Consider the following 26,506-nt stretch of genomic DNA (forward strand, 5'->3'; position numbering starts at 1 on the left):
ACGAATCCCTTCAACTTTTTCCAATTATATTTTGTACTGACAATCCAATCCACGAAGCTCTAATTAAATAGCATGTAAATGAAATACATAGCAGTAGCACGATCATAACGAAACAAAAATGGGATGATATGGCAGTCGAAAATATCTGAGTTATTGAACAATAGCGCATGATAAAATAAAATCCAACACATAGATGTAAAGCGACGAGTGGTGCAGGGAAGCAAATAGAAATACAAGTACAAATACTAGAGATATATTATTATATGGATAATAACTGTGATGGCGGTGGAGATTAGATTTTATCGATGTCCTCATCCTCGAACTCGATGTAGTCGTTGGCGGTGGCTTCGTCCTCCTCGTCCAAGCCGGCGCCAATGCCCTCGTTGAGGCGTGTGGTGTCGGGGAGCTCGCCGTAGGCCTTAAGGAGTCTGGCCTCGTCAGGCATGTACTTGAGGATGACGTCGGCCTTGTCGTCCTGGTAGTCCCGGAGGCCGACGAGGATGATGTCACCGGCAGCGATCCAGACCTTCTTGTGCATCTTGCCGCGGATATGGCAGAGGCGCTTGGTGCCATCGATGCACATGGCCTCGCAGCGACCGTTGCCGAGCATGCGGAGGACCTGCGCGTACTCCTGTCCGTCCTCCTTGAACACCAGCTCCCTCTTCTCGTCGTCGGCTTCGTTCTTTCCTCTCTTCCTGTTCTTACCTCCCTTTCCCTTGTTCTTCGGCATCCTAAAAACCCAACCCTAACCCTAACCCCAACCCCTCTCTTATCTTTCTCTTGATTTCCTTCCTTTCCTTTTCTCTCTTCTCCTCCCAACACACCACAGATAATAAAATGAGTGCCGTGTGTTGTTCTGTTCTCCTCTTAATTTCACCCTATTCTTTTCCTTTTATATATTCCCTAAACCTCCCTTCATTTCCTCTTTTTCCATCTACACTTCCAACTCAAGCGTCTACCGCCCTAAACTTTTTTCCAATATTATTCCATTTTAATTCAACATTCTAAAACTTTTTACTCTCTTTAATCATCTCATCTACAAATTTTTAATTCACTACATTTTATTTTTAGTTATTTATTTTATATTATTCTTATCAGGATTTTACGAAAATATTAATTCATTTTTAATCAGTTAATCAGTACAAAATACATAATTTACCTCATATATTTATAATTCACAACCCAAAAAAATATATATTTATATTGAAGAATGTGCAATGTAACAGATCTTCTTGTTAACTCTTTCAATATCAAAAATCCAATTCAATTCATAAGTCAACATTTTATTAAGTTGTTAAACATTATACATAATGAAATAAGAATAATTAAAATTTTCATATTTTATTGGAACACACAATTCTTTTATGATTTATTTTGTATGAAAGTGTTTTGCTATTTTCTTAAATGAGTTTAATTTTAGCACATACTTAAAAAAAAACGTATACAATCAAATAGTTAGAATTCATATAAAATAATTTTAAAAAATTTTAAAAAATCTCATCAGAAGTAATTGAATACCAATATAGAAACTCTTTACATTGTAATGAATAAGATATTTTTCTTTTTAGTTATTACTTTCTGTTATGAATAAAATGTAAATAACAAATAAAAAATTCTGCTCAAATTAATAAAATTCCAAAAAAAAGGCAATGCAAGGTTTTTTGGTATTTGAAAAAAGTCATTATTCTGAGGAAAGGTTAAGAGGTGATATATGGAACTTATTCATTATTTGATTATCATGCTTTGTAGAGAATTGGATTCCAATTTCATATCCTGCCAAATTACCAAATTTCCAATTCATTCCTTTTCTTATATCTTTTTTACATTTATTCAATCATACACTTTGCTCAAACTTTTTCACCGCACCTTCTTCATCATATATGTGCTTTTGATTATATATACGTTTCCTTTTTTAAAATTATATCTAAATATGTGTTTGAACTAATTTATATTAGAAAATATATTTTGAAATTTGTATGAACATTTTTTTTTTGTTAAAAATCACCTCTCAAAACATGGATAAAATATTCAGAACTCCCCCTCCAACTAATTCCAACAATCTCACCACCAATCAAAATATAGATTGCTCTCCCAATTCAATGATTTAATAATTGTATTTTAAGTAAAAATAAATAAGGATGTCAAGTTGGCAAGAAAGCTAACCATTAAAAATATGTGTCCTTTAAAATACCACTAATTCACATTTGACTCCTTCCATGGAAAACATGTTTCAAGAAAATTAATTTTAACCTGGTGTAAAGAATAAAAAGACATAAATGATTTTAGTGCATGGAAGAAAAGAGAAAATGATAAAAAAAAAATATCGTGTCCTTTTTTCCTTTATTTTGCTTTTTCAATATCATTTCACTTTTATTCACACAAAAATATAAGAAATTATTCAAATAATAGTGACAATACATCTAAGATACTTAAAAATTACACATACACTTTAAAAATCTATATATCTTATGTCATGAAAAAGTCTCGGTCAATAAGTATACAAAATTCACATGTTTTATTATTAAAATGAAATCACTTAAAAACAATAAATCTGATTTTATTAGTAATCGAATTTTTATATATTGTAGGGAAAAGAAAAATTGTATCATGATAATTCATTTAATTTCATATGTAAAAGATTCTCATAATTCCTTTGATTTCATGTTAACACTAACCACCTAATACACATTATCTTGGTATTAGATAATATTACAACAAATTAGTAGAAAAAGGAGAAACATATGACAAAAAAAATTAAAGCTAGTAGCTAGAAGAAACAAATTTACAAGTATAAATTAAAGTCAATGTCTGATGGTGAGTTCAGCTCTAAGGTGGAGTATACCATTGATAAAGTATAAACTATCTTCCGCCATGAATGTTGTCCATGGAATGGCAAACAAGTTTCTATATCCAACAGCCTTTCCCCCAGTGAATACATAATTTCCTTTATACTTGCTAACAAATTCCTCTGTTGGCCTTGACCTTGCAGCAAACTCATAGTCAATCGCAAAGCTAGTTGAGCCTTTTTCTTGCATTCCTAGAAACAAACCAAAGCAATGGAAAGAGCTTTGTTGGTCCATGTTGCAATGTGCTGATAAGAAGAACCCTTGTCCACCCAAATGGAATGCCTGCGAATAAACTCGCCCAGTTGGAAACAAATTGGCACACTCTTCCCGCTTCAGATCCAAGTAAACAACACATTGTTGTCGTGGAAGTTCAAAATCCACCACCTTAACAGGGCGATACTTATATGCTCGTTCCACGAAAAGTCGACTATAGGAAGCAGACTCAGCAGCTAGTATCCGCTGACGATGAGGAGCCTCAGCCTTGAAAAAAAGGGCTTCAAGAACTAGCTTGGATGCAACATTTTGGTCAAAGTCATTGCAGGTTAACACTTTCTTAAGCTTTCGACAAGTCATATGAGGGAAACGAATTAGCCGAGCAAGTTGTGTACCCAGAACTTCTCTTCTTTCTTCTATTTTTGGGTACTGTGTTCGAACCCACTTCAACACAAAGTCATATACAACATCCTCTGATGCAACCTGGACTTCATCACTTGATAATATTGCTTCTATTCCTACTAGAGGCAAGCTCAAAACCTCTTCTTGAAACCTGATCGTACATGAAACTTATCATCACTCAAGTGAAAAAATATACATGAGTTTAAAAGCAAAGGCATTCAAGAAAAACAAATAACATTTATAACATTATCACTTCCTTTTTATAAAACTTCACACGAATAATTTTTTCTTTAATGTAGCATTCTATCTAAATATAACTTTTTAAACTACTTTACTGGTTTTATAGTAATTCCAAAATATCAAATTATTAGCAAAATTATTTATCTCGTGGCATGCTAAAATTGTATAAAAGTCAACTTAAGAAGTTAATAACACTTGAAATTGGTTGATTAAGGGTGGAAATCATTCACAAAAATGTCCTTTGCAAGGGTTTCTGATAATTAAATGCAGTTGAACATAAACACCAGAAAAATCATTCTTAGAACAAATTGCCTGCAACAAAATTCAAAATTCAAACTTCAATATCATCATCTTTTAAGAAAAGTGAAAAAGCAAGTAAAAGTCTTAAGTGATATGAATAATGAATAATATTAAAAAAATTAAGTTCGTATATAATGGAAAGTAGACAACAAATGTAGTTTATAGTGCATGAAATGTATATCACGCAATTGAGTTACACAAAAAGTGGAAAAACTTACTTTGTTATATCTTTGTATCGATCAACAAGATACTGTTTTGCTGTATCGGTCAATGGTTGAACTGCATCAGCCATTAACACACTAAAAGGAAGCTCGAGGTAAAGCAATGCAGACTCAGGTGTCATGGGAATAATTCGCAATAATCGACTACAAAATTTCATGCATGAAGCAACTTCAAATTTATCAGCAGCCATCAACACATCCAATATTTCAAGTGTTGAAGAAACGTTCAAGGTATTACTATACATAAAATTCAGAAGTTCCATAAGAGCAGCTTCCTCTGTAATATGTAAAGAAAACTCGGTATTTATAAGGTGATAACTAGACCAAATACTATAATAAATAATATATATAGTAAAGAAAATCATCTAAATTATATTTATATATGTGTGTGTATATACTACATATACATGTTAATACCAGAAGCATTAATTCTTAGAGTGACATGCCTCTGCTCTGATTCCTTCATCCCATTTGAGAAAAGCTGCAAAATACACATAATTCAACATATTTTTAGCATTACTCATAAAGCTAAATTATATATATAAAAAAAAAAATTTACCTTGTAGAAGAAAGGACTTTTAGCTGCCAAGATAGGAGAACTGATGTGTAGTGTTCTAACTCTCACAACTGCAGAGCAATCCATATTCCAATCTGAATCATTCATATTTGTGGGTTCATCACCTACGTTAATAATAACTAACTCAAATCATTAAGAATAATTAACAACTTTAAGAAAATGTATTTCATTCCTATACGAAGAAAAAAAATTGTGATTGTTTTTCCATGTCAAGTACGTAAGTTTCTTTACATATTAATTTATCTATTTTCAAATATATTTGTTTAAAGCACAATTATCTTATGCATTCAAGAATTTCATTGAAAAAGCACTCCACATTTAAACTCAAAGAAAATCAAGGATTCAATAAGCATTAATACACGAAATCAATCAATAAATAACTAATATGGGAGATGTGGGTGGAATAAATAGTATTGTACAAGTTCATCCAATTTTTAATAGCAAATCTAATTTTTTAGCCATGAATTGTACTAAATCATCTAATTTTAGTCAATTGGTAATTCAAGCATTATGTAGCATTCACCCATTGACTTAGACAAAACCATACAATAAGTACAATTGATATTGTGAATAATTTTATAATCATGGTACAATATATTTTAATAACTATATTTAAAAAGTTTTGTTTTTTTTAATGTTCAAATACCTGAAGGGAACTCTTCACCCATTGGAATTGCCTCTTCATCTAGATTTTCAGGGGGTGTAGAGTCATCCATATCAGGTTGATTCTCGTTCAAAATTTGTTCGTCAGGCAAAGAAAGATCAACAACTGCAAGCAAAAGAAAACATTGTAATATATGACATGAAAAAAGACGAACACATATAAATTCGGTCTCACATGCACAATGACACAATTTTTAGGCAAAAATCCATACACATAATAAAACAAATTAGTTATTTTTTCTTTTATCACAACATTCAAAACTTAATCATACGACTTAATTGAAATATTTCTCACAATTTGAATCACCAAAAAAGGAAGAATTGATACATAACTATTTTTCATTTTGCTTTAGATTAAAGAGCGCAACAACTCATTTTCTTAATTATTAAAGTGAACAAAAGTTTTATACGATGTCATGTTAGTCTGTTACTTTTTACTCTTACTTATCAATGAGTTGGATGACTAGTAATTTTCAAAACACATAACAATGTTTTATATTTATTACCAATGTTTGAAGTGTGTTATAAATAATAGATAGTTGTATGACAAATAATGAACAAATTGTATAGTCCAGTAACAAGTTTTGTTCCAAACAATCATGAAACAGTTGACAAGCAATCAACATGTGTAATAAGTTTGATACATATTAACAAGGGTTAAATGAGTAATCAAGAGTAATTCAGTATATCATATGTAAGTTTGTTTTCATTTCATGCAAAAGAAATGTCTTCTCAGAGTTTGAATGAATCATGATACTTTACAACATGACTTTATTTATTTTAGTGTTTCATTTCAACTTATTTTCCTCTCATTCTCTTATTCTCCAAATAATGAGTGCAAAATAGGCTTCCAGCTCTACTAGAACCACAATAATTCCACTAATTTAATTTAAAATAAGGGAAGTTTAAGATTTTTCACAAAGATTAAAAAAAATAGTTACCAGAACAACCATACTAAAATATCTTTATAATTTATTCTCTCCAACCCACATTTCATTACGATATTTTTTTTTTTTTCAGTAAAGGTTCTTTATAAACATGATATTGAATTTATAGTAGTATAAGTATAACATGCTCAATGTGAAAAAAAATGAGATGAGAATGTCATAACATACCACACTTACAAGAAGTTGACATTTTAGAAGATGAAACAAGATAAACAACAAGAAAATGATATTCGTAATTTCCAAATCAACTAAGGCTACGAAATTAATGCCAAACAATTTTCTTGATCTCTTAATGTTGTGTTTTCCCCCTATTGATTTGTGAACAGATGAAACAAAAGAAAAAGGAGGGAAAAAAAAGTGAATATACCGTTATCTTTCTTAACATCCTCACGCCTCCTTTTGTGGTGGCGAGCCCAATCAAGAATTGCGTTGCAACCCTCAAAATTAGGTGGAGCCTCAACGACGTCAATCATGATCTCAATGCGAAGAATCCTATCAGAAAAATTACTGTCATTAAACGCGAATCCAAAATCGGAATCGGAAGAGGAAGCACTACGAGAGTAATCGGAGGAGGAAGAGGACTCCATCGTCATTCCTGGATCAAATAAATCCAAACTGAAATCCCTCATCCTCTAAACCACACAACACAACCACCTCTCCTACCTCTGCAACTACAAGCAGAGAAAGGAGGAAGAAGAAGAAAGAAAAACGAAAAAGGTAGAGAAGAAAAATGACATGCAATTCAATGCAATGCAAGCCCTCTGTTAATGAATGGTTGTGAAATAAAACAAGGTAAACCAAGTATAATACATTTCTATTTATTTTTATTTAATTAACTTTTGTCATGACAACGTAAAAACACGTAAGGAGCAAATATTTTACGGGTTGCAGCTTGGAATTAGTGATTAATTCTGTTTGATTTCGTAATCTAGTTTTTTTTAGTGCAATATTGGTTAATTTGTTACCTCCCATATCCTTCACCTTTTTAACTAAAATTATGTTGTTGTTTATCTTTTTATATAACATTTTGTTATTAAAATATTGTGATTTTAATGTGATTGATATTTACCCTTATTTGATACTTTTATTTCACTATCCTAAGGGTTTTTCATCTCTTATAATGTGGTATTAACAAGTAAGGATATGTTCGGACAATTTTTGTGTGAAATCTTCTCAATAGAAAAAATTAAAGGGGAAAATAAAAAATAGATTTTTAGGCTAAAAACAGTATATATATAAACTAATTTTCAATTGTTTTGTTTGTTTCTTAAATTTATGTGAGTATGATTTACAAAATTAAATTTCCATGTAACAAACTGACATGGAAACATTTTTCCTAGCAATATATCCAACAGAAACATGTTTGCATTAATTATTGATGCAAAATGAAAGATGATTTTGTATTGCATTAGATTTTTTATGCTTTTAATATTTTAAATAGATTTAATTTCGGAAAATTATAATATTATAATTTGTAATATTATTATCATTGAATTAATTTTCGTATAATGCACAATTATAATTTAAATTTGTGAATTATAATGTATCAAAAGGATATATATATATATATATATATATTGAAATATTTTAGCAATTGTAATTACGTTTTTGTAATGGTATCATGCAAACAATTCAGTACACATTAAATTAAAAATAATTAATTAAGTTAGAAAGTAATATTTTTTTGTATTAATTGAATTAATTATGATACAAAGAAGATAAAATCGTATTTTTATGAGGGCTATTTTGGTTTAAAATAACCTAAACTTACGACGGAGCTATACTTAGCAAAATAGTTACGCATTTCCTTAGTTAAAAAGTTTATTTGTCTTTTATTGAATATAGGCCCAAGGGCCTACCCAATCCGTGCTATATTTCAAAAATGGTTTTGCTTCCTACAGTCTCATAATATCTAATTGCACTCTCAACTTTTAAAATGCTCCATTTATCCTTGATATTTACTTGAAATCTTTCTCCTCCTTGGTCCATATTTTATCCATTATGATTCAAAGTAGGAAAATGATATTTTGATAATTCTAAGTTGTATATAATTTTTTATGTAATGAGTTTAAAAATAAATATATGTAATAAAAGATAAGTTTAGAATTGAATAATATTAAAAAAATATTAAAAATTGTAATGTGTTGCATAAAAAATATGGATTATTACTCTATTAAATGAATATATTATGTTATTAGGCTTTATCTTTTATAGCAAAATAATATGTGATAACTATCAATTATAAAATAATAATTGGTTTATAAAGTGATTAACAGAGTACATTGAATCTTTTTTATCACTTTTTAATAAAGTTAATTTTGTTTTAATTTTTTTTATGAAACAGGTGGAAAGGTTCCTCTGCAACAGTAAAAAATTGGCGACCACGTGGTATCATGTTGATGGAAGTGACGCGTGGGTGACTTAGAAGATTTATCTAGAAAAATCCAATACCTTGGTGCCCACACTGCCACACAACCCCACTTCTCTTTCTACATTTTTTAATTAAAATTAAAAACCTAAGCAAGAAATTTGTCACAACCTACAAATAATGAAGTATTTATCATATAGTTTAGACAATAATTAAACCTTATAAGGTTTTGTGCGTTTAAATTAAGAAAATCAAATAAATAAATTAAATTTCAATTACTTTATTTAATTAGGAAAATATATTAATATTGAAAAATAAACCTTATATGTTTGAGTAAGCAATAAACTATAATGAAAAATAAAAGTTTAGTTTAAGTGCGCTCAACTTCCTTGAATAACATAGATAATAGAATAGGTATTATGTATAACTAAAATGATTTTGATTATTATAAGTTTATGTCTAATATTTTTTAAGGAAAACAAAATATTAAGTCGTATAAAATTAAGAATTTTAGTGAAAGTAATTTAATTTGACAAATTTCATATATCATCTCCTATGTCTTTATGTGAACATTTACAATACAGTAATAATAACATAATTAAGTTAATATAAAAAAGTAAAGTAACTAATATTTTTACAATATACAAATTTTGGCTTTAAACTCACATGTGATTCAAAACTCAAATTGTATGGTGATATTCCATACAGTACAATTTTGTAAAGGCTTGCTGATGCTCGTCCAACTAAATATACTATTCTAAATTTAGTAAACTTACGTCAAAATGGAAAATTTGTGTATAACTATATAAATTTTAAAAATATTTTAACTTTTAATCTACTTTATATTAAAAATAGCTTTATATTCAAATTTTAAATATCTGTCATCATTTTAAATTTGTAAGTAACTGTTGTCTAGTTTTTCAATAAAAAATACTTTATAGTTTTTCAAAATATTAATAATTAAACTACAAATAATATAAGATTGAATTAGATATAAAACATATTTTTTAATATATAATTTATTTGAAATTAGTATTTATGATTTTTTACTTGACGAATTTAATTGAATTAGGTGAATTTGATTGGGTGGAAAATACAGTGTGATTGTGATGTAGGAAGGAGTGGGTCCCAGATCCAAGGAGGACAGTGTGGATGAGTTGGAATAGAAGGTGTGAGTCAATGGACAGATATGTCAGACATCACACATGACATGGATCACCACAAATTATATTATATACTATATTTCTCCCTCACTATTTTCAACCTTCCATATCCCAAAACTTTTATTATATTTACCTTTTCTTCATGTTACTTTATTTTCATTTTTTATCAACGGTTGAAAAAATAATTTAATATACTTTCATTCAAAAATAGTAACAGAAGTATTTACATTATTTGCTACCATATTGTACACTTCCATTCCACCACATGCAATATATCGTCGCATTTCAAATCATGCTGATTTTTATAAAGACTTTTGAAATATTTAAGTCAAATCAGAACCATCACTGTTCTTTCTTTGATAAACTGCAACATTCTACAATTTTTTCAACCTACTTCATTCATCTTTTACCAAGCTTTCAATTGCGTTGACTTTCTTGTTTGAAAATATCACAATACTCATTATACTTGATTTTAAGTTTAAAAAAAATATTATTTTTTGTTATTTTTAATTTTTTTTAAATGATTTTTTCCGGTTATTTACAACTGTATCTTTTAAAATATATAATTATAATTAGATGAAAAATTTTATCTTCTTTAGAAGCAAACCTATTTTTTCTTTTCTTTTCTGTTGAGTGTAATGTTACGTGATCTTAAAATGAAAAAAAAAATGAAACTTCATATTCAAAATAATGTTTTTTAATTTTGTGACAAGATTATCTATACTAAATACATTGAAAATGTAATTGTTTATGTAATTGAAATAAAAACAAGAGAATAAAAAATAAAAAAATGAAATATATTCTGGGTTATTTTACGAGTTTAGTGAAAATAAAGGAATTAGAAGATTTGATATTAATTTTTTATTTTATTCGATCCATGACATAAAAGTAAATTACAAGAAAAACTTGAGGATTTGAATAAGAGTAGAAATATAAACAGAAGAGAACAAGTAAAAGGATGAAATAAATTAAAAAAAAAACAAATAAGAGAAATGTAAGAACGTTGATTGTGAAAAAAAAAATCTTCCTATTCTTATATATACTTATACAAAGATTACCCAAGTTAGTTATTTTTTATTTTAATTATTGATAGTCCCATAGCAGTTTCTACATTTTATAAATTCAAATTATTCCAGTAGTTTTATAAAAAAAATGAGCGTAAGCCACTTGTTTAGAATTGGTATTTATTTTTATACAAACAAGTAGTAGTTTTTGGACCAAACCCCTTTAACAACAATTGTTCTCTCCCAAATGAGTACATTGCAAATTGGGTTACAAGATAAAATATTCAATAATAATTACAAATATTATTGAAATAAGTGGGCTACAGTGCCGCTATTTATATTTTATAGGTGAGGGTGAATATATATATATATATATATATATATATATATATATATATAAAAGATCCTTTTAGTTTAAATATTTTAACATATAAATATATATTACATAGAAATTTACACTTGTAAAAAATAATACATTTCATCGCATTGAATGAATAACACAATTTTAACAAAAATGCACATAAATAGTAATGTGTAAGACATGATTCAAGATTGGACCAGTCAATAACATGGTTAACTTTTTGTTTTTCTCTTAGTATACAAGACAAGAAATGTTTGAATTTAAAAAACAAATCTGTACTTTTTAAATTCATCGTATTTGAGCAAATCGACAAAGATCCATCATATTATTTAAAATTTTAATTCACTAATATATTTCAAAGTATTAATACATGTTAGTAACTTAATTTTAAGTTTGTTCTTTACAAAAACTAGCTTCACTGTTATTACTAATTACCGATATAATACAATTTTATCTTAAAACCTAAACATTTTTTTTCTGTACTAGTATACTAACTTGTAGTTCAGTTTTTTATAACTTAAAATTAAATTAATATGTACTTATATTTATATATTCAACCAGTAATAGTTAATGTAATATTTTTTAATCATACATAGATTTTTAATTCAACCACTTAAAAAAAAATCTATCTTTCTGAAATCCTATTAAAAAAAAACTGAGAGAAAATCTATTGGTACATAAGATAACAACTTTTGCGCAAAATCCAGAGCCACTACAGGGAGAATGGAAGTGCTGTGAAATTATTGATGCCACTTTTTATTTCTGCGGTCTCATTAGGCATATATATGGATTATGCAGCTTTCTGTTCGAGCAGTCAGCATCTCTGCAGCAGCACCATAATACAATTGCCATGTTTAATTTGTGAAGGAGCAGTTAAATTAATGGAGGAGACATGGCAGTTTCTGGGCATTATTAAGCATGAAAAGACACTTTTGAGCCCTAATTTTCCTTGGCCATGAAAGGGAATTTAAAAAATTGCGGGGTTTACCATAGGTTAGAGCTAAAAGTTTGAAAAGGGATTAAAGAGAAAAGAAGAAAAGAAGATATGATGCAGTTATGTGTGAAGGAAAATATCAGAAACAGTATCGGGGCGAGCGTGCGTGCGTGAGGAAAATTGATCATAAGTGGCTACTGGTGGATTCCAAATGAGCTATTCAATTTAGTTTAATGGGATGAGAGTATTAATAATAAATTAATATAATTGATAACGTGATTCTGAAAGGGCACGTAAGGCACATGACAAGAGGGTGGTGGTGTGGCTTAGCTAGGCTGGACCCTAGCACAAGACGCGTAGATGGATTCCCTGAGCACCACGTGTACGGCTCTGGTGACGTTGGAATAAACAAATGGCCACCTCAACCAACAACCACGACCCACACCGTATATACGCTCTTATATACGTATACGCCGAATTCCACATACGACACGTGTGTGGTGACGTGGACTTCGCCTTCGCGCTCCTTCCTTCCCTTCTTGTCACCACCACCACCACCATACCCCATCTTTGCGTCAAGCCACACTGTGTTTCCCTCGTTTTTTAGAGAGAGAAAATGCACACTTACCACCTCAATTAATTGCTTCTCCATACCTTAGACCCTTTTTTTAGGATACTCGGAGCTACCAGGAGTAGTTTTTCCCTTGTGTTTTTATGTTTTTTTTTGGCTCGTTGTTTTGTGAGTGAGGATAACAATTGGCCAATTGGGTATGTGGTGAGGTACGTGGAATTCTGCAGTGCCGTTGGTCGAAAGTTTTGATTTTTAATGCTTTTTTATATCAGGGTATGTGAAAACTATGTATGCGTGAAAATTTGAAGTTGTTTCATGATTGGAGACTGTGTGGAAGAGGAACAGTTTATATGCTTTTCAGTTTAGATTTTTGTTCATTGGAAACACCAAGAGAACTTGAGGATACCGTAAATTTTCTGTTCCTTTTTTTTTATTTGAATTTTTGCATAATTAAACAAGATGGTTAGAATTGGGGTTCATCTGGATCTCGTTTTTGCATCTGTGAGAGTTTGGAGTTTGTGTGCTTTCTCTGTGTTGATTTGCTCAGTGAAACGTTTTTCATTTCACGTGGATGTTATTTTCCTTTTTTTGGCCTCATGCTATTTTTGTGAAATTCGTTTTCCTGTAACTGAAGAGGGTCTCTGGATCGGGGCTAAAATATTTTGGCTAATTAAGGAGTTTCACTCGTTTTCTCAGCTTCCTTGATTCGTGTGAAAGTGAGAAATGTTTGCTTTGGAAGGGTATTTTTGTCATTTAGCTAAGGGGTGGTGTTGCTGGGAGGGATTATAGTATGGTCTGTTGCGTGTGTTCTTCCCTTTCCATACGGCTTGTGGAGTGCTCAAAAGACAAAATTGACCCTTTACCATTCTGTCTTTGACTCTTGCGTCTACTTTGGATTGAATTATCTATCTGTAGCTTACCATTAATACTGCAGCCTTTCCTGAAAGGTATTTTCTGAAATCTCACTTTCTCTAAAACAAGGAACCAGAAAAGTTGAACTCTGTGTTGGTACCTTCTCTGATGGCCCAGTAGTATCTTTAGGTCCCCCTCTGCTCCTTAAGCATTTGCTTCGTCTCTAATTAATTATGAAATCATGTCATTTTTTTTCACTGTTGAACTGCTCATCGGTATAGATCAGTCGGTGATTCTGACTTGTTTTGAAACGTGTTTCACCTTGCCAACTCCATCCTGAATTACTTAGCTATATCAGGATGGTCATCTTTGGTGGGTTCTAGATTTTTCATGTGAGACTCGTTGAATCTCATCTGAAGGTTATATTGGAGATGGAAAATTAACCCATTCAATTTTCCATTTAGGAAATTGGATTTTTTGTAGGGTGCTATGTTATGCTAGCTTGGAAGGTAAACTAGATAGCAGAAATTGCTGTGCACTATATGTTTGTGGTGAATCAGATTTCCAGCAGCTGTTATATGGCTTCTAAAACATCAATTCCTTCGATGAAATAATGATGTATATTAGTCCTGCATCTTTGTTTAGCTCCCCCCCTTTTTTCTTGAGTTGATTTATCAGGTATTTATTTGAAATTGCTTTGCAATTGCTGGAATCGCCCTTCCCCTTTGCTATTGCTGTGCACTATATGTTTGTGGTGAATCAGATTTCCAGCAGCTGTTATATGGCTTCTAAAACATCAATTCCTTCGATGAAATAATGATGTATATTAGTCCTGCATCTTTGTTTAGCTCCCCCCCTTTTTTCTTGAGTTGATTTATCAGGTATTTATTTGAAATTGCTTTGCAATTGCTGGAATCGCCCTTCCCCTTTGCTATTGTGTTATATACTTTCATGTATAACTTATCTACAACAGTAAACCGTTTATAATCAGTAAACATTGCATTGTATTATCTTGGTTGCCAAGAATATATTGGACGATATGTAGATTTTAAATGTCAGTTATTAATTTCCTTGTGACATTTTCTTGCTGATATCAATTAACAAGCTGAACATGCCTCCTGTGAATGCAGTTAAGACATTTTTCCAGAAGTAACAAAGCTCCTTATACATTATTTGACTTAGTAGTGCTCTCTATTTGGAGCTTACAATGGGAAACAATGAGGAAGAGAAATCTACCAAGACCGAAAAGCCTTCTTCACCTGTAACAATGGTGAGTTTAAAAGAGTGTATCTGGTTGTTGACAAATTTGTAACAAGCTTGAATTTTAATGCTGTTTAAACTTGTCAACAGGATCAGGCCAATCAGACCAACCAGCCCAATATTCATGTATATCCTGATTGGGCAGCCATGCAGGTTACCTACTTTTTGCCTTGAATTATTTTGTGTGTTGGTGAATGAAGTATTCATAGTAGTTTCTTGTTAGCTAGCTTCAATGTAAACTAATACTCTCAAATTATAGTAGTTTAAGCTGTACTATTCTAACTATGTCAATTATTTGATTATCTTCTGGCTTCTTCGCTCTCTTTGAAGATTTTTTGCTAATGATTTTGTCTTAACTTAACACTGACAACTGGAGAACATTACCCTCATTGTGTTATTTCTTCAATGTTTCAAAGTGAAATGATCTGCAACTACATCTTCCTAGGAAGACACCTTCTATCTTTATATTTAAAAATACTGTTTGTGTATTTCCATTTTTTTTACTGGACGAAGCAATGAACAGAAGAAAGCTGTTTATATTCCCTCTTTTGAGTTATTGACCATTCTCTCTGAATATTAGTATTAGAGGGCCATTCCTTTGGTCCATTTTATTACCTAGTCTGTATTTTGTGATTTGCTATCAGTATGTTTCCCTAATTATTACCAAACTGAAATTATGCCCTGCATTGCTACTGATTTTGGCAATCAGTTGTGGCAATATCTAGGATGAGATGTGCTTTGCCCCTAGATTGGTTAGTCATTAAAAGTAATATAGATTTGATGGTATGAGACTATTAATTTTTATCCCTTCAAATCTATTCATCGTGCATGTTTTCAACCATATTTGCCCTCTAATTAGGGAATAGTGACTCTATTATGATTTTAAATGTTTGCTATTTATATCTCCAGGCATACTATGGGCCAAGAGTCACCATGCCACCATACTACAACTCGGCTGTGGCTTCTGGTCACGCTCCTCACCCATACATGTGGGGACCACAGGTAGTAGTATCTCAATGCAATCATTTGTATGTTCTATGAATGCCATTCTTTGTTTTTTGCATGTATTCTAGATGACAAGGATGAGTAACATTCTGACATTATTTCTTCCAGCCTATGATGCCACCTTATGGGCCTCCTTATGCAGCAATTTATTCACATGGAGGGGTTTACCCTGCAGTTCCAATTGTAAGCTAGCATTATTGCAATTTACTTTTTTCTTTTATGCTTGTTTAATTAACATTTTTTGTTGTTGGAACTAGTGTTCTTTCTCTGGTCTGAGAATTGGTGTATTTATTATGATGTGTTGAAAATGGAAGGATGACAGATGTTAAGAATATAGTATGATGTGATTCTGCTGGTTCTGTTGGCCCTTGGTAATTTCACAGTTATTTGTACCTGGCAGCTTAACCTCTCCATGCTTGGATAACCTTAATATAATAAAATCTTGATTTATTTTATAGCCTATAAAATGGGCAATAAAAGACTTTTCTTCCTATAGAAGTATGTTTCTATTGGTAGGAATTTTGAGGCATGTTCTTATGAGTTTTATTTACAAAATATAGGGGCCACATACACATAGTCAAGGAATTCCATCTTCACCAGCTGTAAGTTTTAATTTCATCCGAAACCAACTCTTACTAACTGTTGCATAATCAGGAGAATTATGTTATAATTAAGTGCAGATTCTATTTTATATTTATTAGGACAGATTTGTTAGTGATTTGATTTGATTTGTACAGCTTTAAACACTCATTATTTCTGGCTTTCATTGCCTATTATTTCTTTCTTTAATTAGGTTGTAAAACAGTCTATAAATAGAGACTGTAATCACATTTGTAAAATATCTCAGAAATATATTTCACTTATTTCTTTCCACTTGGTATCAGAGCTCCTGATCTAGGAGACTCTGCTTCCGCAAATTTTTTTTTAGCCTTCATTGCTGTAATCATTTTCCTTGACAGCCTTCATTGCTGCAATTATTTGTTGGACAGCCTTCATTGCTGCAACTTTCTATTTTCCTTATCCTTTCTCCATTGACCACCACCACCACCTTGCACCATTGACCACCACCGACCACCACTGCCGTCGCTCGCCGGAAACTGCACCGCTCGCCGGAACTGCCACTGCTCGCCGGAAACCGCCGCTGGCCGCCTGAAACCGCCACCGGAAAATTTTTCCGGCAGATTTTTTTTCCTGTGTGTGTGAACAGGATCAAATTTTGCCAATCTGAAAAACTCAGTTGGTTTTGAACTCTCATGGACTCCCTTAGTAAGCCATCTAGCTATTGTTCCTTTACTATGAGTGGTAAGAGTTCTAGTTTTTTATCCTTTAATGCTTCTAGTACTGAAAATATCTGGATTATAGACTCTGGTGCTACTGATCATATGACACCTCATTCCTCTTCTTTTTCATCCTACACTACTTTATCCGGTAAGCCATATATTACTATTGCTAATGGTTCCACTACCCCCATTAATGGTCGTGGTAACATTCACCTTCAACCTTCATTTCCTTTAAAAAATGTGCTTCATGTTCCCAAACTATCCAATAACCTCTTGTCTATTCAAAAGATTACCCAAGATTTAAATTGTACAGTGGTATTTTTCCCTTCCCATTGTGTTTTTCAGGATCTTGTCACGGGGAAGACTATTGGAATTGCTAAAGAGCAGGGCGGGTTATATTATTTACAGCATGAAGAAAGTAAAAAGGGTGCTAGACTACAGGCACACACTTCTAATCTTCAGCAAGGTCGTGAATCTTGGTCATCCTCTCAGATATGGCTTCAACACAGACGTCTTGGTCATCCTCCATTTAGTACCCTAAAGTCCTTATTTCCTGTTTTATTTACAAAAGTGTCTGCTGAGTCATTTCATTGTGATGTTTGTCAGTTTGCTAAACACCATCGGACAACTTTTCCTCCCAATGGTAATAAAAGTTCTAAACCTTTTGATCTTATTCATTCAGATGTATGGGGACCTTCACCTATTCCTAATATCTCGGGTACAAAATGGTTTGTTTCATTTATTGATGATTGTACTCGGGTTACTTGGTTATTTCTCATGAAAGATAAGTCTGAAGTTTTTCACTTGTTTGTAAAGTTTTACAGAATGATTCAAACACAATTTGAAAGTTCAATTAAGAGATTGCGTTCTGATAATGGAAGAGAATATGTGAACCAAAACCTTTCCAAGTTCCTTGAGGAAAATGGAGTTGTTCATGAATTAACCTGTGTGGACACTCCTCAACAAAATGGGGTTGCTGAAAGGAAAAATCGTCATCTCCTTGAGGTTACTCGAGCTTTACTTTTCCAAACATCTGTTCCTAGATCTTACTGGGGGGAAGCAGTCCTGACTGCCACTTATTTGATTAATAGATTACCCTCTCGGGTTCTAGAGGGTGTTACTCCTATTCAGGTTATGACCACATTCTATCCTTCTATTCCCATGTTGAATAGTCTTCAGAATCGTGTCTTTGGTTGTCCTGCTTTTGTCCATGTTCATAGTCCTAATCGGGGTAAGTTAGATCCTCGTGCCATCAAATGTGTCTTCATCGGTTATGCCCCCTACAAAAAGGGGTACAAATGTTATCATCCTCAAAGTCGTAAAGTTTATATTTCCAAAGATGTCACCTTCCATGAAACAGAGTCTTTCTTTCCTAGTTCTCAGCTTCAGGGGGAGAGTATTCAAGAAGCTGAGGACCTTGAGTTGCCACCTTTTCCTTTGTTACAGGATTTCGTTCTTAGGAAGGATGACAAAGACCCTGCACCAACATCATTACCAGAGAAGAATAATGAAGACAAATATTTTGGAAAACAATATCAGCGAAGGCAACAAGAACCCGTCCTGGTCGAACAGCAACTTCAATTGTCTGAACCGGAGGTAAGAACTCATACCAGTGAGACTCTTGAGGACACCTTAAATACTGCTTTTGAACCTAACCTAAATGATTTACCTATTGCCTTGAGAAAAGAAAAAAGATCTTGTGCCAAATATCCTATATCCCAATTTGTGTCTACAGAAAAACTTTCTATGCAGCACCAGAGTTTTCTTTCAGCTATTGATTCTATCAAAATCCCTACATCGGTACAAGAAGCCTTAAAAGATGATAACTGGATTCGAGCCATGAATGAAGAAATGAGCGCGTTAGAAAGGAATGAGACTTGGGAGATTGTAGAGAGACCAAAAGATAAGAAAGCAGTGGGTTGTAGGTGGATATACACAGTTAAGTATAAGTCTGATGGCACACTGGATCGGTATAAAGCAAGGTTGGTTGCAAAAGGGTACACTCAAACCTATGGGATCGATTATGAGGAGACTTTTGCTCCAGTGGCAAAAATGAATACCGTCAGGATTATTCTCTCCCTGGCGGCACACTTTGGTTGGGCAATGCATCAATTTGATGTTAAAAATGTCTTCTTGCATGGAAGCTTGGAGGAAGAAGTATACATGGAGATTCCACCTGGGTATGGTATTGTTAATGAAGGGAATAAGGCGTGCAGACTTAAGAAGGCCCTATATGGTCTTAAACAATCACCTCGTGCTTGGTTTGGAAGGTTTACTCAAGCTATGGTATCTTTGGGGTACCGACAAAGCCAAGGTGACCATACTCTGTTTATAAAACATTCTCAGAATGGTAAACTCACTCTACTTTTGGTCTATGTAGATGATATGATTATTACAGGTGATGATGAGATTGAAAAACAAAATTTGAGGGAGAGACTAGCTGCTCAATTTGAAATGAAGGATCTTGGGAAGCTGAAGTACTTCCTTGGGATAGAGGTTGCTTACTCGAGACAGGGCATCTTTATTTCTCAAAGGAAATACATCCTTGATCTTCTCAAAGAGATTGGTAAGTTGGGTTGTAAGCCCACTGGAGTGCCAATAGAGCAAAATCATAGGATTGGGAATGATGAGGAAAACCCAAAAGTGGAGAAGACACAATATCAAAGACTTGTGGGAAAACTCATTTATCTTTCAAACACTAGGCCAGATATAGCCTATGCAGTTAGTGTGGTTAGTCAATTTATGCATGATCCAAGAGAAAGACACTTGCAAGCAGTAGATAAAATTATTCAGTACTTAAAAGCCTCTCCAGGAAAAGGATTGCTATTCAAAAAGGGGGAAAACTTATCCATGAAAGTATATACTGATGCTGACTATGCAGGATCGATTGTTGATAGGAGATCCACCACAGGCTACTGCATGTTCTTGGGTGGAAATCTGGTGACATGGAGGAGCAAGAAGCAAAATGTAGTTGCAAGATCAAGTGCAGAGGCAGAATTTAGAGCCATGGCTCAAGGGGTGTGTGAACTCTTATGGATGAAGATCATACTTGATGACCTAAAAATAAAATATGAAGCTCCTATGAGTTTGGCATGTGATAATAAGTCCGCTATCAGTATTGCACACAATCCGGTTCAACATGATCGAACAAAGCACGTAGAGATAGACCGACACTTTATTAAAGAAAAGTTGGATGATGGTCTTATAGCCACTGAGTACATCCCTTCAAGACTCCAATTGGCAGATATGTTTACTAAGGGACTTCCCGCAAAACAATTCGAAGATCTTACTTGCAAGTTGGGAATGATAGATATACATTCACCAACTTGAGGGGGAGTGTTGCATAATCAGGAGAATTATGTTATAATTAAGTGCAGATTCTATTTTATATTTATTAGGACAGATTTGTTAGTGATTTGATTTGATTTGTACAGCTTTAAACACTCATTATTTCTGGCTTTCATTGCCTATTATTTCTTTCTTTAATTAGGTTGTAAAACAGTCTATAAATAGAGACTGTAATCACATTTGTAAAATATCTCAGAAATATATTTCACTTATTTCTTTCCACTCTAACTTACTAAGTCCTTGAATACTATCAATTTATGATTGGTTTGAATTGGTGTAACAATTCAGGCTGGGACTCCTTTAAGCATGGAGACACCCCTCAAATCATCAGGAAATACTGATCATGGTTTAATGAAGAAATTGAAGGAGTTTGATGGACTTGCAATGTCAATAGGCAATGGCCATAATGAAAGTGTAGAGCGTGGAGGTGAAAACAGGCTGTCACAGAGGTTTGTTGATCTGTTCTCTTTTTGTATGAATATTTTTAATGGCATGTTATCTGAGTTTCTAGACACCTCCTCTGTGATGGGGGTGGTGTAGAGGGGAAAATCTATCATTTGATACTCTTTAGTGAGTTAACCTACTTCCTCTCCCTGTCTAGAATAGTGGTCCATGACTAGATTATGTAAGGGAGTCTTGTGGATGACTGAATAATTTACTGATGATGTGAACAGTGTGGATACTGAGGGTTCCAGTGATGGAAGTGATGGCAGCACTTCAGGGGTGAGAACTTGCTTGCAATTAGCATTTTTTGCTGTACTTTGTTGACCATTTTGAAATTGTTCACGTATAGTCTATTTTTAAAATGGTTTGACTAAATTGAAACATTAAAATATGATATTTGCCCATCTTATGCTCAGGCTAATCAAACAAGAAGGAAAAGAAGCCGTGAGGGAACACCGACCACTGGTATGACTCTGTTCTTCACCAAGTGTCACATCTTGATGAATAATAGAGTTGTCGTGGGATCACAATTATTCTTCTGTTGTCATCACTCTACACATGGTGTCCAATCTGTTTATTCAGTTGGGTCTTCATAATTAGATGCTGTTGTAAAATAGTTTTTCATCAAGGTGAAATTGCCGAAGTTTTCAATTTACCGATAGTTTGATAAATACGGTATGGGGTATTGGTGTCCCATGGTTGCAAATTGCAATTTCTGTTTAAATGTCTCACAAGCCAAAGTGTGTTATTTTAATTACAGGCATCTGAAGTTTTAGAGTAGGTTCTGAACATAATCTGTGTTGATGGGTTTTTTTTTTCTGCACTGTATTAGCAGATGGAGAAGGGAAAACTGAGATACAAAGCAGTCCCATTTCTAAAGATACTGCAGCTTCTAATAAGATCGTGGCAGTTGCCCCTGCCAGTGTTGCAGGAACAATAGTTGGACCTGTAGTTTCTTCAGGTATGACCACCGTGCTGGAGCTGAGAAATCCTTCCAGTGTTCATTCTAAAGCAAATACCACAAGTGCCCCACAACCTTCTGTATTACCTGCAGAAGCTTGGTTACAGGTATGGTCAGCATATATAATTCATCCTAGCAGTTTAGATCATATACTCATTTATATATATACATGTGTTAAACATGTAATAATATTGTGGTATCCTCATTTTTTGCTGACACTATAGTAATTCTTGTGGGTATGTTTTTGTTTTATGTAGAATGAGCGTGAGCTGAAACGAGAGAGGCGTAAACAATCTAACAGAGAATCTGCTAGAAGGTCTAGACTAAGAAAGCAGGTATAAATATTGTGGGGTTTCTTCAAAAACATTGTAAACCTTCAATTACTTCGGTTGTCAATTTAAAAATCCTAATTTAGCAGTTTCTTTTATCACTCACTTGTACATTTGTTGCACGTGATTCCTGTGCATGCAACCCTCCAGAAAAAACAAAAGTAAAGATTGTATTCTATGGACTTATGACTAATGCCCACATTCCTGCTGCTCAGGCTGAAACTGAAGAACTGGCACGAAAAGTTGAATCCTTGAATACTGAGAATGAGACACTGAAATCAGAAATAAATCGACTGACTGAAAGTTCTGAGAAAATGAGGGTGGAAAATGCAACATTGAGGGTACTCTTCACAACCTATTCCTCATTGGACATGCATTTCATTGTGTTACTTTTTAATGCTGAATGTCATCCTGTCTCTGACTCAGGAAAAACTTAAAAGTGCTCAACTGGGACAAACACAAGAGATAACTTTGAACATAATTGACAGTCAGAGGGCTACACCTGTAAGCACAGAAAACTTACTATCTAGAGTGAATAATAATTCCAGTTCTAACGATAGAACTGTGGAGGATGAGAATGGTTTTTGTGAAAATAAACCAAACTCTGGTGCAAAGCTGCATCAACTACTGGACACAAGTCCTAGAGCTGATGCTGTGGCAGCTGGTTGATGCAGAAAACCAGTAACTGTACTGGCTGATCAGGTACTTTTGGCATATTACAAGCCCAAAATTACCGCTAACAGTTTCCAGAGGGATGGATCAGCTGAATTTTAGTATCTAAATCCATCAAAATCAGAACTAATTCATTGCTTGTCAGTTTACCTAGGACAAAATCTCTGTTACTATTAGATTTGACCAAAGTGGATGACCAAGTTTGTAAAATGAAGAAGAGAACTAGAGATTTCAGTTTGGAGAGAGTTGTTAAACCGTTACATAATTGCGTTTGTATCATTAACGATTGGTGTGGAGTTTCCAACGGTATCTGGTATAAAGTTATTCTGGTCTATCTTTTTTGCTATCAATTCATTTCGCCACCATGTCAATTATATTTTTACTCCACTCATAAATGTACTAACAGCATCTGCATTTTATATTTTAGAGTGTTCTCTTTCACTTTAAAGTAATTAAATCCATTCACTAACTTTTCAAGATGGGTTTGTTGCTGCACACCTTTTCACACGGGTTGCCTACAATAGAAAGTATTGGGTGGTCTATTATTTAGTCTTTGGATTGGTGGCTATATTTAAGAGAGAAAAATGGTGGCTTTACACGTTATGTATGGCTATTTATGCTTTTAATTGTCAGGCAAAAATGTCGGTGCAATATGTCTTGTTTTCAGTTTGTTCGTGGTTTTTTAAAGAAATATAGAATTACACACCGACAATTTAAAAACAATATTAGATGTAGTGGAGAACACCAAAATTAAGGTAGGTAGTAAAATGGATTTACTGTTCCCTACTTTTATTTTAGGATGGATGCTTACTCAACCTTTGTTTTTAACTCATTCTTACGTCATTTCACAGTTCTCTTCCTGCATCTTATTGTCCAACAGTATGATGTATAAATAACACTATCTTTTATTTTACATTTATTGAGTCAAGGATGGATCCAAGAGGAGGCAAACGTGTCAACCACTTTTTTTAGAAACACCAAAAGAAAGTTTGTTGAAAGCAAGGAAAAAGTGGGGAGGAACAGGGAAAGTGAATATGTTGGCTAGTGAAGAAATAAACAAAAAACTGTTTCCAGACAAAGTTTGCCCCAATAATCAACTTGTGCACTACAAACGCACCTCACCACTTCTATTTTTCTGATAACTTAATAGGGAAAGCTAGAAATTAGAAACAGGATCAAACTTCCTCAGCAAAAATGACCAATCTCTACCATATACTATAAACACAATTTATTTTTCCCTTTAATCCAAATTTGAGACCATTCAAAAATATTTATACTATGAAAGTGATTGATGTAATATACTATAACATAAAATTGATTTTTTCCTTTAATCCAAAAATTTTAGACCTATGAAATTTTTCCTTTAATCCAAACATTTTAGACCTATGAAAGTGATTGATGTAATATACTATAACATAAAATTGATTTCTTTCTTTAATCCAAATTTTACACCAATCAAAAATATTTATACTATGAAAGTGATTGATGTAAAGTTTGACAAAAATTAAAACTAATTTTGAAAAAAAAATATATTTAACCAAACAATATATTACCAAAATGTAGTAATTCTCGAGTAGTATAGTGCACCACAGTGAACCATGCAATTTAAGCATAACTTCAACTTCTCTTCCAAATAGAGAGCACAATAACTGTGTTGTCCCCAAAATTAGCACTGTCACATTCCAGTACCATTATTGTTGAACTACAAATAAACAATAGATTTAGTTGCTAAATGATATGATTTGTTCATATTTTAAATTCGTGCTAAACAAAGTAGAATTCTAATATATTCTTTAGTTTTTTAATTATCAGACTTGTTCCAATACGTTTTTAGTTAGAAATTAAAATCAATGACAATATATATAATTTACCAAAGTATTTTTAAGATAAAATTGATAGAGTTTGTAAGAAATCAATTGGAAAGCTCAAAAAGGAAACATTGTTTTCCTATTGCATAACGAAAATTTAGCTGAAAGCTAAAATGCTAGTGAGATGTTTTAAGTTTAAAATAGTATTCAATGCCTTTGGTAATTTTATATTTTAAATAAATATAATTTTGTTTTCATTTTTTTTACAAATCTTATCAGCACAACAATTTTTAATATCATTTATACATATTTTAATCACATGATTTTATTGATTTTTTTCCATTAAAATTATTTATCTATAGCTTTTGAAAATAAGGAGTCTGGTGACATTTTTGTTCGTAAAGTGTGTTTCCAATAAAAAAAAGCATTTAAAAGCAAACATGTTTAAAAACATTTGTAAAAAAAACCTTTTTCTTTGATAAACTTTCAATTCAACTTTGATTAATAAAGAACAGCTATTTTATTAGAAAAATAAAATAATTGTGAATTAGTAAAATAAATAAGATTTAAACTATTACTTCAAAAAATTGTCTGACAACTGCAAATGGTAAGTAATCTAGATGAAAACCATTGTGCTCAAAATAAAGTGATGAATATAGAATTCAAAGCATCTCAAAATGAGAGTGTTAGTTTTTTAAAAATAAAGAGATAAATAAAGAAAAGTGAAAAATGTTAGAAAAAAATGTATTTTCAGCTTATTAAGAACTAAAAAATTGGAATGGTAGATGAAGCTCTGTTTGAAAGAATCTCAAACTCATAAGGGTTTTCAATAAACATACCCTAACTAAGAATAAAAAGAAGTGCAGAATACTACACATGCTCCACAGCTGAAAAATCTCCAAAAAAAAACTACCCACATCTTATAATTTGTTTTTCAGAAGGACAAAATTGTTATTTAAAATTACTTGGTGCAGAATGCAATCCTCCAGCACAGACATTCAGGCCTGAACTAGGTCCAATTGGTCCAGCCTATTATTATTTGGCATTTTCTTCCTGCACCCCTAAATTTTTCTTCCTACACCCACACAATGTTGTGCAAAGACAAAACTGTTCCTATACAAAACTGTACATTTAATTTTTTGCATTCCAGATTATGAAATCCGGTAAATTTTTAAATTTGCGTGTTCGGTAACTTCCTTGATTGGATTGGTGCTTCCTGTAATAATGAATGGTAATGTTAATCCAAAATAAAAAATACAAAACATCCATAATTAAAAAAATCATTCTGGATTCGCCAATTCATAATTTAATTCAAAATAGGCATTCTAGATTCAGAAATCCATAATAAAAAAATCATTTTGAATCCATCAATCAGTAATAGAAATTAGGCCTCTAGATTTAACAATTTATGCAAACTTTGCTTCCAGAATACCTTCTCATCCGGAAAGTAACATTATTCACTTCTTCATTGATGAATCTCTAACACACTCCCATATCTTGATTTCAAGTAAAAGGTGAAGATCGATGAATCTTTAACACACTCCCATATCTTGATTTCAAATAAAAGGTGAAGATCAGTTGTGAGATTTATAAAATTGTGAGGATGCAGGAAGAAAAATGTAAGGCTGCATGAAGAAACTGCCTTATTATTTTAATTTAAGCCCATGGCTCCAATGTTCTCAGTACTGTACAGTTACCACATTGGACTTATCAGATTTCAGGTGTTCTCTTCTTTAA

At 32.5% G+C, this 26,506-nt stretch overlaps 3 protein-coding genes across 19 annotated transcripts; 1 reads left to right on the plus strand and 2 right to left on the minus strand.

Annotated features, from left to right (window-relative positions):
* Nucleotides 1-105: 105 nt before the first annotated feature.
* On the minus strand, nt 106-855 carry LOC137831866 (eukaryotic translation initiation factor 1A). The gene has a single exon (XM_068639727.1). It carries the CDS (start codon nt 728-730, stop codon nt 293-295), a length of 438 nt encoding a protein of 145 aa, XP_068495828.1. The 5' UTR covers nt 731-855; the 3' UTR covers nt 106-292.
* Nucleotides 856-2,600: 1,745 nt separating this feature from the next.
* LOC137831867 (BTB/POZ domain-containing protein POB1-like) lies at nt 2,601-7,198 on the minus strand. Its single transcript, XM_068639728.1, has 6 exons — nt 6,777-7,198; nt 5,446-5,568; nt 4,782-4,903; nt 4,640-4,703; nt 4,220-4,499; nt 2,601-3,612 (listed from the first exon to the last, which is right to left on the minus strand). Exons 1-6 carry the CDS (start codon nt 7,036-7,038, stop codon nt 2,802-2,804), a joined length of 1,662 nt encoding a protein of 553 aa, XP_068495829.1. The 5' UTR covers nt 7,039-7,198; the 3' UTR covers nt 2,601-2,801.
* Nucleotides 7,199-12,714: 5,516 nt separating this feature from the next.
* LOC137831868 (common plant regulatory factor 1-like) lies at nt 12,715-23,311 on the plus strand. 17 transcript variants are annotated; one of them, XM_068639729.1, is made up of 13 exons: nt 12,715-13,019; nt 14,793-14,932; nt 15,013-15,075; nt 15,832-15,927; nt 16,036-16,110; nt 16,488-16,529; nt 20,844-21,004; nt 21,230-21,278; nt 21,416-21,464; nt 21,832-22,067; nt 22,218-22,295; nt 22,505-22,630; nt 22,716-23,311. In XM_068639729.1, the coding sequence occupies exons 2-13, from the start codon at nt 14,870-14,872 to the stop codon at nt 22,956-22,958; spliced, it is 1,281 nt and encodes a 426-aa protein (XP_068495830.1). In that variant the 5' UTR covers nt 12,715-13,019; nt 14,793-14,869; the 3' UTR covers nt 22,959-23,311. The 17 variants fall into 17 exon arrangements, with proteins under 17 accessions (XP_068495830.1, XP_068495840.1, XP_068495834.1 ...); XM_068639739.1 differs by having other exon boundaries at nt 21,835-22,067; XM_068639733.1 differs by having other exon boundaries at nt 15,832-15,924.
* The last annotated feature ends 3,195 nt before the right edge of the window (nt 23,312-26,506 follow it).

Source organism: Phaseolus vulgaris, chromosome 6 (assembly GCF_000499845.2).
Source record: "Phaseolus vulgaris cultivar G19833 chromosome 6, P. vulgaris v2.0, whole genome shotgun sequence".
Lineage (NCBI taxonomy): Eukaryota > Viridiplantae > Streptophyta > Magnoliopsida > Fabales > Fabaceae > Phaseolus > Phaseolus vulgaris.